The sequence below is a fragment of the Hyla sarda genome, chromosome 1, assembly GCF_029499605.1.
Source record: "Hyla sarda isolate aHylSar1 chromosome 1, aHylSar1.hap1, whole genome shotgun sequence".
NCBI classification, from domain to species: domain Eukaryota; kingdom Metazoa; phylum Chordata; class Amphibia; order Anura; family Hylidae; genus Hyla; species Hyla sarda.
The window spans coordinates 477,054,464-477,069,825 of record NC_079189.1 but is presented as its reverse complement, the minus strand read 5'-3'; the positions used below and the strand labels follow the sequence as shown (position 1 = coordinate 477,069,825).

The following is a 15,362-nucleotide window of genomic DNA, read 5'->3' as shown; positions in this document are numbered from 1 at the left end:
GGACAGAGATGTCAGCAGAGAGCACTGTGCTCATGATGTCATCAGTGTTCCAAAAAGAAAGGAATTTCCTCTGTAGCATTCAGCAGCTAATAAGTACTGGAAGGATTAAGATTTTTTAATAGAAGTAATTTACAAATATGTTTAACTTTCTAGCACCAGTTGATTTAAAAGAAAAAAGGTTTTCACCGGAGTACCCCTTTAATTATCTTATCTTTATATGGACAAATATATGTACATTTTTTCTATATTATATTTGAAAGTCATTGTTGAAATGTTCCTTTTGTGTAATTCTTATGAAAAAAAAAACTATAAAAATGATGTTAAACGGGAGCAGAAGATAAATAAGAAAAAGAATACAAACATTTCTGAAGCAGTCACTTACCTCTTCTACTGGTCTGTCCAGCAGACAAACTCCACAACAGCTCTGAAGACATGGACTTGAGTCCGAGAATGCTCCTATGGCTACAATATCTAAGGCTGACTGTGAGGGCTGTAGAGAGGTGGAAGCACATTGTAAGAGGTCATTTGAAGTAAAGCATCTTCTGCATGTGATAGTCAGGCTGTAATATGTAAGGTGCATTTGGTCATTTTCAAGATAATGGGGAGAATGTATCAATCCCTGCGCCAGCACAATTTATTCCAAAAGGAAGTCTGCACAAATATTTAGTGAAAAGATGGGGCTTGCATAAAACAAGTGCGCAATTCTGCCAGTCTGTGCTGGTGCATGGAATGATAAATTCCTCTGGTTGGGTTTTTTGTTTGCAAAAATAAGCTTTCGTATATGTTCACACGTCACATTTTTGTTGCAGATTTTAACCTACCTATTAAAGATAATTAGGAAAATCAGAAGCAAATTCCGGTCTTAACATTGTGGATAAAGAATTTGTATAGTCTTGTCCCCTCTTATCATGGGGACTGCAGCTTCTGGGGCCAGTCTGCAGGCTTGCATTAACCGAATGACTGGTTGGGCATGCCTTTAAAGGGATTTTTTTTATATCAGTTGGCTCCAAAAAGTTAAACAGATTTGTTAATTATTTCTATTAAAAAATCTTAATCCTTCCAATAATTATCAGCTGCTGAAGTTGAGTTATTTTCTGGCTGGCAACAGTGCTCTCTGCTGACATCTCTGCTTGTCTCGGGGATTTGCTTCTACTCTGGACAGTTCCCGAGACACGTGTCATCAGAGAGCACTTAGACAGAAAAGAACAATTCAACTTCAGCAGCTCATAAGTACTGAAAGGATTAATAATTTTTTAATAGAAGTAATTTGCAAATCGGTTTAACTTTCTGGAGCCAGTTGATATATATAAAAAAAGTTTTTTCCTGGATAACCCCTTTAATATAACTTTCTAATATATAAAAAGTTAAGCCCTTAGACAATGATAAATAGGCCTCACACATGTAACCCACCCTCTCAATTTTCTCCAAAACTCCAAACTGCAATTCTAACAATGTCTCAGCTTGTAGATAAATATGAAGTGAGTCCCCTGCAAGGGTGTTCAGGAGTCTCTTAAAAGGATACTCTGCTGCTCAGCGTTTGGAACAAAATTTTCCAAATGCTTAGAGCAGGCGCCGGGAGCTCGTGACATCATAGCCCCGCCCCTCATGATGTCACGCCCCGCCCCCTCAATGCAAGTCTATGGTGGGGCATGACTGTGGACCCATTCAAATCAATGGTAGTGTAACTCGCAACAGGTTTTCCACAGCGTGAAACCCACTGCTAGTAATAGAGTGTGAACGCACCCTTACAGTTCCCTCATGCACTACCACTTCCCTCTTTCACTACCCTCTATGACATGATCTACAGCTAAAGCAGATAAAACACTGAATTAAAATTCCACATGGCTTATTTGCAACTCCTCTACAAACGACAGTCCCTGGCCTGCAGTCATGGCCAGAAGCTTTGAGACTTACAAAAACTTTGATCTATACTGTTTGCTTCTTAAAGGGGTATTCCAGGCAAAACTTTTTTTTTTTATATACATTATATATATATATATATATATATATATATATACTGGCTCCAGAAAGTTAAACAGATTTGTAAATTAGGGTAGAAAACAGCCCAACCCTATATAAGTAGTAATTAGCTACACAAGGGCCATTTCTTTCCTAGCAGCCTCCCAGTCTGACTGGGAGAGCATGGTAAGCGAGCTATTGCACCTTGTTCACACTGGTGTGGTGCTGTGCGGTGTCCGTTGCTGCCGTGTCTGCGGGGAGGTGCGACCCATAGACTGGTTTGAGAGGCATTGGGGCCGCTCTGCCAGTGGGTCGTTTTCCCCCCCCCCCCCCCCCCCCCCCGTGGGCACTGGTGTCGCGGCGGTGGTGCCCGCCCGGTGCTGCGCCATTTTATGCTAGGGATGTTAGGGACCCACTCTGAATAGGTGGCCTTGACGTGGCGAGTGGGCTTGTACTTTTTGATCAAAAATGTATACTAACAACCTGTTAGTTTTTGATATTGTGCTGAGAAGCAATCAGATCATTATACAAGATTGTAGATGTGCGCTATGTCTGTTTTCTACCCGAATTCAGATTTGTAAATTACTTCTATTAAAAAATCATAATCCTTTCAGTACTTATGAGCTTCTGAAGTTTAGTTTGTTCTTTTCTGTCTAAGTAATCTCTGATGACACGTGTCTCAGGAACCGCCCAGTTTAGAAGAGGTTTGCTATGGGAATTTGCTTCTAAACTGGGTGGTTCCCGAGACACGTGTCATCAGACATTACTTAGACAGAATAGAACAACCCTAACTTCAGAAGCTCATAAGTACTGAAAGGATTAAGATTTTTTAATAGAAGTAATTTACAAATCTGTTTAACTTTCTGGAGCCCAGTTGATATATATAAAAGAAAGTTTTTCCTGGAATACCCCTTTAAGTGATTTTAGATCTTTAGTCAGATGTTTCTATGGTATACTGAAGGACAGATGTAAACATTAAATACATTTTTTGACAAATACATCAAGTTTATGCAAAGACTTATAAATTTACAGTGTTGATTCTTCTTTTCAAGACCACTACAATTTGTCCTGTCATGCTGGATATTAGCTTTTGGGCCAAATCCTGACTAGTGTTTTTGTTTGTCCATCCACTTTTTCGGGATTGATCACAAGTTCTCAATGAGATTGATATCTGGGGAGTTTCCTGGACATTGACCCAAAATGACAATGATTTGTTCACGGAGCTATCACTTTTGCATTGTGACATGGTGCTTAATCCTGCTGGGAAACCATTGGGGGGAGATTTATCAAAACCTGTCCAGAGGGAAAGTTGCCCAGTTGCCCATAGCAACCAATCAGCTCCCTTCTTTCATTTTTAACAAGGCCTCTGCTGCAAAATGAAAGAAGTGATCTGATTGGTTGCTATGGGCAACTAGGCAACTTTCCCTCTAGACAGGTTTTGATAAATTTCCCCCATTGTGCCTCACCAAATTGTTCATTGATTATTAAAGGGGTACTCTGCTGCTCAGCGTTTGGAACAAACTGTTCCTAACGCTGGAGCCGGGAGCTTGTGACGTCAAAGCCCCGCCCCCTCATGACATCACGCCCGCCCCCTCAATGCAAGTCAATGGGAGGGGGCATGACAGCTGTCATGCCCCCTCCCATAGACTTGCATTGAGGGGGCAGGGCTATGACGTCACGAGCTCCCAAACACTGAGCAGCGGAGTACCCCTTTAACAGAAGTTACGCTTAGAGAATGTTTAGATACCACCAAGTTCCAGGTCCATCTCCTAAAGAGGATTCAGCTACAGAATCGATTCAACACCAGTGTAGAGCTTCCTTAGGAATGTCGCTCTTAAAATTTTTAGCCTATGACTGTACGCTCCATATTAACACTGAGACTGAACGGCCTAGTTTGCTAAACGTCTCTAATGATAATGTAGAAAATTGAAATTCTTTACATAGCCTCTTCGTAACACAAAGTCATATTTAATGGGAATTGCCCACCATTAGACTGGACAGGGATGTGATTGTGCAAGGAAAAAGCTTACAGGGGTGTTTACGTGATTAGGTCTGACCCCCAAGGACCATGATGTGAAAGCATATCCAAGCAGCATTTTTTATGAAGAACCCCCCTTTTAAAGTGTATGGGACAAATACTAATTTCTAACAAGTACAGTCACAAATTGCATTTGCTTTATAATGTCCTGTAAAATATAAATGTCAATTATTCTCACCAATGTTTGTAGTAAGCTTGGACAAATAGACAGAAAAGCCTGCAAATTATTCCACGATAGGTCAATATCCCTGAGAACAAGTTGTAATTGCTCACAGTCAATGTTATGTATTCTGATCCCACCTTCCATTCTCTTTGATAGCCTGTAAACTTCTACTACACCTGCAATATCAAAGTCACAAAATAGCCATGAAAACCATCAGCATATGAAATTGGATGTTTACAGTCATTTACTTGCTTAACCTTCTTAACCCCTTAAGGACCAAGCCCATTTTCACCTTAAAGGGGTACTCTGGGGAAAACCTCTTTTCTTTTAAAATCAACTGGTGGCAGAAAGTTAAACATATTTGTAAATTACTTCTATTAAAAAATCTTAATCTTTCCAGTACTTATTAGCTGCTGAATGCTACAGAGGAAATTCCTTTCTTTTTGGAACACTGATGACATCACAAACACAGTGCTCTCTGCTGACATCTCTGTCCAGTTTAGCAACCTTGCATAGCAGATGTATGCTAAGGGCAGCATGGTGGCTCAGTGGTTAGCACTGCTGCCTTGCATTGCTGGGGACTTGGGCTCAAATCCCACTAAGGACAACAATAAATAAAGCGTTATTATTATTATAATAACGTCAGCAGAGAGAACTGTGGTTGTGATGTCATCAGAGAGCATTCAAAAAAGAAAATAATTTCCTCTGTAGTATTCAGCTGCTAATAAGTACAGGAAGGATTAAGATTTTTTAATAGAAGTAATTTCAAAATTTGAGGAAAATTTTTTAAATTTATCATTTTTTTAAACTTTGAAACTCTGTTTATAAAGGAAAATTGACATCCCAAATACATTATATCTTGATTCACATATACAATATGTCTACTTTATGTTTGCATCATAAAGTTGACATGTTTTTACTTTTGGAAGACACCAGAGGGCTTCAAAGTTCAGGAGCAATTTTTCACAAAATTTTCTAAATCGGAATTTTTCAGGGACCAGTTCAGTTTTGAAGTGGATTTAAAAGGGCCTTCATATTAGAAATACCCCATAAATGACCCCATTATAAAAACTGTACCCCTCAAAGTATTCAAAATGGCATTCAGAAAGTGTGTTAACCCTTTAGGTGTTTCACAGGAATAGCAGCAAAGTAAAAGAGAAAATTCTAAATCTTCATTTTTTACACTCATGTTCTTGTAGACCCAGTTTTTTAATTTTTACAAGCGGTAAAAGGAGAGAAATCTCCCTACAATTTGTAACCCAATTTCTCTTGAGTAAAGAAAAATATCTCATATGTGGGTGTCAAGTGCTCTGCATGTGCACTACAAGGCTTAGAAGGGAAAGAGCGACAATGGGATTTTGGAGAGTATTTCTGAAATGTTTTTTTTTTTTGGGTGGCATGTCACATTTAAGAAGCCCTTATGGTGCCAGAACAGCAAAAAAAAAAATAATTTAAAAAACCCCACATGGCATACTATTTTGGAAACTACACCCCTCAAGGAACGTAACAAGGGGTACAGAGAGCCTTAACACTCCACAGGTGTTTGATAACTTTTCGTTAAAGTTGGACGTGTAAATGAAATGCTGGCGTTTCCTTAAATTTTACATTTTTACAAGGGGTAATAGGAGAAAATGTCCCCCAAAATGTGTAACCCCATCTCTTCTGAATATGGAAATACCCATGTGTGGATGTCAAGTGCACTGCGGGCGCACTACAATGCTCAGAAGAGAAGGAGTCACATTTGGCTTTCGGAAAGCAAATTTTGCTGAAATGGTTTTTGTGGGTCATGTCACATTTTGGAAGCCCCTATGGTGCCAGAACAGCAAAGAAAAACCCACATGGCATACTATTTTGGAAGCTACACCCCTCAAGGAACTTAACAAGGGGTACAGTGAGCCTTAACACCCCACAAATGTTTGACGATTTTTCATTAAAGTCGGATGTGTAAATGAAAACATTTTTATTTCACTAAAATGCAGTTTTTCCCCCAAATTTTTCATTTTTACAAGAGATAATGGGAGAAAATGACCCCCCCCCCCCCCCAAATTTGTAACCCTGTTTCTTTTGAGTATGGAAATATCCCTTGTGTGGATGTAAAGTGCTCTGCGGGTGAACTACAATGCTCAGAAGAGACAGAGCGCCATTGGAGAGAGAATTTGGCTGAAAGTCAGGGGCCATGTGCGTTTACAAAGCCTCCATGGTGCCAGAACAGTGCCCCTCCCCACATGTGACCCTATTTCGGAATTTACACCCCTCACAGAATGTAACAATGGGAGCTGTGAATTCTCAGCAGGCATCCCGTTCTGGTCCCCGCCCGGTGCAAGGCGGGGACTGAAATTCCTACGGGTGTACAGGTATACCCTGGGTCCTTAAGTACCCGTACGCCCTAGGTCCTTAAGGGGTTAATGACCAGGGTTATTTTCATTTTTGCTTTTTCCATCTCGACTTCTAAGGCTATGTTCACATGGCGGAATATCCGGAATTCCACGCAAATTTCACGAATTTCCACGAAATTCAAAGCCCTATTGAGTGAAATGGGATTCTGCCTGCAAAATGTAAAGGCAGGTCCCATTAAACATAATGGGGGAGATTTATCAAAACCTGTCCAGAGAAAAAGTTGCCCAATTCTTTCATTTTTAAAAAGGCCTCTGCAAAATTAAAGAAGTGATCTGATTGGTTGCTATGGGCAACTGGGCAACTTTGCATAGGTTTTAATAAATCTCCCCCAAAGTGCTTTAAATTTCAGCGGGCGATTCTTCTGCAATTTTCCACATGGAAATTCCGCTGTGTGAACATAGCCTAAAAGCTATAACTGTATGATGTTTCCATCCACAGAGCCATATCAGAGTTTGTTTTTTGTAGGAACAATTGTACATGCTTTTCATTCACTTCCATGCAGATAGTCCTTTGCACTTACTTCCAAGCAGATGCAAAGAGAGAGGCGTTTAAATTTTTTTTTTTTTGTACCACTAAGCGATTGTGTGTGATTCATATAAGTGTGTAAGTATAAGTGTGGGGACTTAAAATTAAGGGACTTTAAACTCAGGGAGTTTAATTGAAATTTTTACTGTCTGTTTATCTGTGCAATCCCAGTAGAGGGATTGAGTTGACAAATCAGCAAAAATCAGCAATTTCGGCATTTAGTATTTTTCTCTTTTAGGTCTTTACTATGTGGGATCAATATACAGTGGCCCCTCAACATACGATGGTAATTCGTTCCAAATGAACCATCGTTTGTTGAAACCATCGTATGTTGAGGGATCCGTGCAATGTTAAATATAGGAAGTTATACTCACCTGTCCCTGCCGCTCCGGACTGTCACCGCTGCCCTGGATGTCGCCGTCCATCGCTGTTGCAGTGTCCCTGTGGTGTCCCCGTCGCTCCAGACCGTCTCCACTGCACGGGATCGTCGTTCCTTATCGCCGTCATCATGTCGCTATGCACGCCGCTCCTATTGGATGACGGGACGGCGTGCGCGGCGACATGATGACGACGATTAAGGGGATCCCGAAGAGGACGGTCCGGAGCGCTGGGGACATGTAAGTGACCGTCACCGGACCACATGGGGCACCTTAAACGGCTATCCGGTGGTAGCTGATGCAGTCTGCGCTGCCGGATAGCCGTTTATGCAATGGCCCAGACATACGAAAGCATCGTATTTTGATGCTGCCTTCAACATGCGATGACCTCTGAGAGGCCATCATATGTTGAAATGATCGTATGTCGGGGCCATCACAGGTGGGGGGGCACTAGGTCAGATATTTCCGTATAGCAGATATGCATATGTTAAATAACATCCAACACTGCTCCTACAGTGATCTGGATATACTGACAGTGTCATTTTAACCTAAAGTTTTATTTGTTTACATTTGTGCTACACATATTTAGTGCTATAGGATGAACAAAATTAACAATATTATTACTGTAACCGATCATGTAATTTAAATGATAACACTGTGTCGCTCTGAAAAATAGAACAGGTTTACCTGATATATAATCTGCCCCTCTGGAAGACAGGAGCACTTCACTGCACACCGAGGGTTGACTTATGCTACTTAGTATTTCATTGGCTGTCTGTATCACCTTCACATTGAAAAGAGAATAGGAGGTTTAGACTCATAGTCAACTCATACTTCAGAAAATGTACTTGAATGGGACAGTGCTGCAGTTCCTTGCACCTTCACCTTGCAAGGACGAGTGTAAGTAAACATTAAGGGTACATTCCCACACGGCGTATTTGCTGCGTATTTGCTGCTGCGTATTTTATTTTCTCTGTTGAAGTCAATGGGTAGGAAAATACGCAGCACCAAATACGCAGCAAATACGCAGCAAAATATGTCGTGTAGGAACGTACCCTAAAAAGGCTGCGGCTCTTGCACAAGCAGCACGACCCCTTCATGCAGATGATTAGCAGGGGTGCTGGGAGTCTGACCCCCTCTGATCTAATATTGACAGCCTATTCACAGACCATCAATTTTTTACAGGCTGAATTATTCCGGTTCAGCAGATTTCCATTGCTGTCAATGGATTTTTGATGCACTGTGCAGACTACGGAATTTCAGTAGTGAATATTCTTCAGTCCATTCTTTTGGCAGAATCCAAGCGGAATGCATTGCCATCAATGGGGATGGCAATGTACAAATTGTCCTAATGCCAACTGATTCATTTGGCACAGGCCACTCTTGGAATCATATAAATAATAAAGGAACTCTAGGTGGTGTAGAGGAAATAGTTGCTTCTAAATGGCTTGCCTGATGTTAAATGGAATACTATTTCTGTATCATAAACAAGCAACCTAGTCAAGAGACCAAATTCATTATTCAAGGTATAATCCAAGGAAAGATATATTCTTGAGGTCTTTATGAGAAAGTGTTTTCCATATTTAACCCCTTAAGGATCAAGCCCATTTTCACCTTAAGGACCAGAGCATTTTTTGCACATCTGACCACTGTCACTTTAAAGGGGTATTCCAGGCAAAAACTTTTTTTTTTTTACATCAACTGGCTTCGGAAAGTTAAACAGATTTGTAAATTACTTCTATTAAAAAATCTTAATCCTTCCAATAGTTATTAGCTTCTGAAGTTTTCTGTCTAACTGCTCAATGATGATGTCACGTCCCAGGAGCTTTGCATGATGGGAGAATATCCCCATAGGAACTGCACAGCTCCCGGGACGTGAGTCATCAGAGAGCAGTTAGACAGAAAACAACAACTCAACTTCAGAAGCTAATAACTATTGGAAGGATTAAGATTTTTTAATAGAAGTCATTTACAAATCTGTTTAACTTTCCGGAGCCAGTTGATATATAAAAAAAAAAAAAGTTTTGGCCTGGAATACCCCTTTAAGCATTAATAACTCTGGGATGTTTTTACCTATTAATTTGATTCATAGTTTGTTTTTTCGTGACATATTCTACTTTAACATAGTGGTAAATTTTTGTTGATACTTGCATAGTTTCTTGGTGAAAAATTCCAAAATTTCATGAAAAATTTGAATTTTTTTTTACTTTGAAGCTCTCTGCTTGTAAGGAAACTAGACATACAAAAAATGACATATTGATTCACACATACAATATGTCTTCTTTATATTTGCATCATAAAGTTGACATGTTTTTACTTTTGGAAGACATCAGAGGGCTTCAAAGTTCAGCAACAATTTTCCAATTTTTTACAACATTTTCAAAATTGGAATTTTTCAGGGACCAGTTCAGTTTTTAAGTGGATTTGAAGGGCCTCCATATTAGAAATACCAGTAAGTGTGTTAACCCTTTAGGTGTTTCACAGGAATAGCAGCAAAGTGAAGGAGAAAATTCTAAATCTTCATTTTTTACACTCGCATGTTCTTCTAGACCCAGTTTTTGAATTTTTACAAGGGGTAGAAGGAGAGAAATCTCCCCCCAAAATTTGTACCCAATTTCTCTTGAGTAAGGAAATACCTCATATGTGTATGTAAAGTGTCCTGCGTAGAGGGCTCAGAATGGAAGGAGGGACAATGGAATTTTGGAGAGTGAGTTTTTCTGAAATGGTTTTTAGGGGGCATGTCACATTTAGGAAGCCCCTATGTTGCCAGAACCGCAAAAAAACAAAAACAAACAAACAAACAGAAAATACAACATGACATACCATTTTGGGAACTACACCCCTCAAGGAACATAACAAGGGGTACAGTGAGTGATCAGTGAGCATTTACACCCCCACTGGTGTTTGACAGATCTTTGGAACAATGGGCTGTGCAAATGAAAAATAAAATTTTTCATTTTCACAGACTACTGTTCCAAAAATCTGTCAGACACCTGTGGGGTGTAAATGCTCACTGTACATTACGTGAGGGGTGTAGTTTCCAAAATGGGGTCACATGTGTGGGGGTCCACTGTTCTGGCACTATGGGGGCTTTGTAAACACACATGGCCTTCAATTTCGGACACATTCTCTCTCCAAAAGCCCAATGGTGCTCCTTCTGTTCTGAGCATTGTAGTTCGCCCGCAGAGCACTTTACATCCACATATGTGGTATTTCCATACTCAGAAGAAATGGGGCTGCAAATTATTTTTTGTTTTCATTTTCACATCCGACTTTAACGAAAATTCGTCAAACACCTGTGGGGTGTTAAAGGGGTACTCTGCCCCTAGACATCTTATCCCCTATCCAAAGGATAGGGGATAAGATGTCAGATCACCGCAGTCCCGCTGCTGGGGAGCCCCGGGATCCCTGCTGCAGCACCATGCTATCATTACAGCACAGAGTGAGTTCGCTCTGCACGTAATGACGGGCGATACAGGGGACGGAGCAGCGCGACGTCATGGCTCCGCCCCTCGTGACATCACGGCCTGTCCCCTTAATGCAAGTCTATGGCAGGGGGCGTGACAACCGCCATGCCCCCTCCCCTAGACTTGTATTGAAAGGGCCGTAACGTCACGAGGGGCGGAGCCGCGACCTAACGATGCTCCGGCACCTGTATTGCCCGTCATTACGTGCAGAGCGAACTCGCTCTGTGCTGTAATGATAGCGCAGTGCTGCAGCGGGGATCCCGGAGATCCCCAGCAGCGGTACCGCGGCGATCTGACATCTTATCCCCTATCCTTTGAATAGGGGATAAGATGTCTAGGGGCGGAGTACCCCTTTAAGGCTCACTGTACCCCTTATGTTCCGTGAGGGGTGTAGTTTCAAAAATGGGGTCACATGTGGGTATATATTGTTTTGCATTTATGTCAGAACCGCTGTAAAATCACCCCTTGTGCGCCCGCAGAGCATTTTACGTCCACATAAGGGGTATTTCCGGACTTGGGAGAAATTGCGTCACAAATTTTTACACTAACATGCTTGTGTAGACCCCACAAATTGGGGATTTGTATCCGCCACCAAAATACCCTATGGCAGTGTTTCCCCAACAGGGTGTCTCCAGCTGTTGCAAAACTCCCAGCATGCCTTGACAGTCACTGGCTGTCCGACAATACTGGGAATTGTTGTTTTTGAACTGCTGGAGGCTCTGTTTTGGAAACACTGCCATACGATATGTTTTTAATTTTTATTGGGGGGGGGCAGTGTAAGGGGGTGTATATGTAGTGTTTTACCCTCTATTTTGTGTAGTGTAGTGTTTTTAGGGTACAATCACACTGGTGGGGGTTCATAGTGAGTCTCTAGCTGGAAGTTTGAGCTGCAGCAGAAAATTTGCTGCATCTCAAACTTGCAGCGAGAAACTCACTGTAAACCCAGGCCCATGTGAATGTACCCTTCAGCTGTTGAAAAACTACAACTCCCAGTATGCACTGACAGACCATACATGCTGGGAGTTGTAGTTATTCAACAGCTGGAGGCTCATTGGTTGCGAAACACTGATTGAGTTAAGTAAAAAACTATCAGTGTTTCGCTACCAGTGTGCCTCCAGCTGTTGCAAAACTAGAACTCCCAGCATGTACAGTCTCTTCCTGCATGCTGGGAGTTGTATTTTTGCAACAGCTGGAGACACACTGGTTGCGAAACACTGAGTTAGGACACAAATTCTGTTTCGCAACCAGTGTGCCTTCAGCTGTTGCAAAACCAACTCTCTACATGCATTGACAGCCGAAGGGCATACTGAGAGTTGTAGTTTTGCAACAGCTGGAGGCACACTGCTACAACTCCCAGCATGCCCTTTGCCTGTCCATGCATGCTGGGAGTTGTAGTTATGCACCAGCTGGAGGCACACTTTTTCATAGAAAAAATGTGCCTCCAGCTGTTGCATACACATAATACCAAAGGGCATTCTGAGAGTTGTAGTTGGAACTCCAGCTGTTGCAAAACTACAACTCCCAGCATGCCCTTTGGCTGTGCATGAGCTGAGATGCTTCACCTCCTGCTGTATCCTGCTGCCTGTACCGCCGGGCCCGCTGCCGCTGCTGCCACCGCTCCTGCTGCTCCTGGCTGCCGCCGCTCCTGAGGGGACCCCCGCCAGGCCAGGCAAATGTAGGAGACCCCCGCCTGCCCCGATCACCGGATACCTAACTCCTGCTGGGTAAGGGTGAATGGGGCTGTCTCTGACTGATTTTGAATGATTTCAGCAGGCATCCCGGTCCGGCGAGCGGCGGGGATAGGAATTCCCACGGGCGGACAGGTACACACTTGGTTCTTAAGTACCAGGACGTCAGGGTATATCAGTACACTTGTGGTCCTTAAGGGGTTAAGGACTCAGACAGTTTTCATTTTTGCACTTTTTTTTTCCTCCTCTCTATCTAAAAATCATAACGCATTCAATTTTACACCTACAGACCCATATAAGGGCTTGTTTTTTGCATTACCAAATTGTACTTTTTAATGATATCACTTATTTTATAACAATCTGCAGCGAAACTAAAAAAAAATATTTGTGGGGTGAAATAAAAAAAAATGCAATTTTGTAATTTTTGCGTGCTTCTGTTTCTATGCAGTGCACTTTTTGGTAAAAATGACACCTTATCTTTATTCTGTAGGTCCATACAATTACTAGGATACCCCATTTATGTAGGTTTTATTTTATTTTACTATTTACATTTTTTTTATAACTACATGCACCAGTATGTTCAAAATTGTCATCTTCTTTTTATTTATTTTTTTATAGCATATGAAGTGACCAAAAATGCACAGATTTTACATGTATTCCATTGATCGTGTGGTTTAGCTAACCCTATATTTTAATAGTTTGGACATTTACGCACACGGTGATATCATATACGTTTGTGTTTATTTTTGATTCGTTTTTCTTTTTCGTTTTAGTCCCCATAGTGGACTATACCATAGAACAGCATTGATCAGTGTTATCGGTGGTCTGCTGCTCCAGCCTGCAGGACCTGGCTGGCTACATCAGAGCTCCAATTGGACAGCAAGGAGGTAGGTAAGCGCCCCTTCCAGACGCCACAATCAACTTTGATCGCAGTGTCTAAGGGGTTAATACCGGGCAACGGCCCGACCCTTGATGTCCGGCATTAACCCTGGTTCCTGGCTGTGCGTGCTTCAAACAGGGGTAATGGGACCATGGAGTACAGGTACGCCCCTGCTTCCTTAACTGCCAGGACGCAAGGGTGTACCCACACGCATTGCATCCTTAATGGGTTAAGAGCGCACAACCAAGCTGGTGGACTATAGTTGTTTTTTAGAGGAAATCAAAAAAGTATACCCCCCCCAACAGACAACTATTTGCTAAAAAGGGAATATATAGTAACAGAACTAACAACTTTCTACACCAGGTACTCTGTTACCACTGAAATACATATTTTCTAGTTTCTAGATATGAGGCCAGAAGAAGTGCGAACAGCGCAAAACCAGCCGGCAGTCGCCCAGCAGCGCGTCTGACACTGGTGATGTCCTTGGAAGCGGATGTAGCTGAGTCGTCTAACTGAAGCCTAGCGGTGAGTGCAGGTAAACGCTTTTCTCATTTAGTGGATTCTATTGTGACAGAGTTCCCAGGACCACCGGACTCACATGCCAAGGACCCCGATCTCCCACAGTGATAAATAGAAGAGCCGGTGTCCTGTAGTATATGTCAGCAAAGCTACAATAGTGCCACTTTATCTCCTTGAGTGTTTCCTTATATTTTCTAGTTTGTACAACCACATGTCCATATACAGGGTCCTGCTGCATCATCATCATTATTTTGGTTGGAACGAGTATGTAATTGAAAAACTTCAAGATCCTGAATCTCTAGAAGCAATAGCCTTGCTAAAAGTACCTCATGACACTAATCACAGATAACTCTTAACATAATGTTAAATATTAAAGGGTACCTTTCATCAAAAAAACTTTTGATATATTATAAATTAATGTATGCAGAATAACTTATTAAAAATATGCTTCTTTCTATTTCATTTTCCACTTTGAAAAAATGACCACTAGGGGTCTCCCTACCAGTCCTTTTTTTTTAAATAGATTTCAGACTCCTGCAGGAGTCCTAAATCTCAGACTGCAGCTAAGACACAGACAAGCTCAACACTGCTCCCTGGCAGTGTGCAGTGGTGAGTTTGTCTGTGTTCTGGCTGCAGTCTGAGATTTAGGACTCCTGCATGAGTCTGAAATAGGGATCGACCGATATCGTTTTTTTAGGGCCGATACCGATAATCGGTAGAGGTTCGGGCCGATAGCCAATAACTTATACCGATATTCCGGTACAAGTTATCGGCTATTTATCCCCCCGTGACACTGCTGCAGATCATTGATTTAAAGCGGGCGCTTTAAATCAATGAACTGCAGTGGCTTTTGTGGTGCCATAGACCGCCACCGCCACCCGCTTCTCTCCCCCTGCCTGTCCGGGGGTCCTGAGTCCTATCACCGCCACCGCCCAACCCCCCACCCCCCACCGCTGCACCGCTCTGCGCCCCCTACAGCCCCACCGCACCACGCCGCGTCACACCCCCCACCACACCGCCCTGCCCCGGCCCCATTGCCTCCCCCATCCCCGGTTTTACAATTACCTGTTCCCGGGGTCCACTCTACATCTGGCTCCGGTGGCGTCCTCCTGAGCTGTCACTGTGCGCACTGACGGTGACGTCACGTCACTCGTCATTGCGCACAGCGTAACGCAGGACGCAGCAGGATCCCTAGTCTGAAATCAATTTTTTTTTAAAGGACTGGTAGGGAGACCCCTAGTGGCCATTTTTTCAAAGTGGAAAATTAAATAGAAAGAAGCATATTTTTTAATAACATGCTATTGGAAAGTTATTCTGCATACATTAGTCTATAATATATCAAAAGTTTA

At 42.2% G+C, this 15,362-nt stretch overlaps 1 protein-coding gene across 1 annotated transcript in view; it reads right to left on the bottom strand.

The window, feature by feature from the left end:
- The window catches only part of LOC130310020 (synergin gamma-like), a 32,537-nt gene that overhangs the window by 7,847 nt on the left and 9,328 nt on the right, over positions 1 to 15,362 (bottom strand). Inside the window, exons 3-5 of the mRNA XM_056552363.1 lie at positions 8,147 to 8,243; positions 4,176 to 4,336; positions 383 to 490 (exon numbers count right to left, since the gene is read on the bottom strand). Coding sequence (XP_056408338.1) covers positions 383 to 490; positions 4,176 to 4,304 — 237 coding nt within the window. The 5' untranslated portion in view covers positions 4,305 to 4,336; positions 8,147 to 8,243. The remainder of the gene's footprint in view (positions 1 to 382; positions 491 to 4,175; positions 4,337 to 8,146; positions 8,244 to 15,362) is intronic.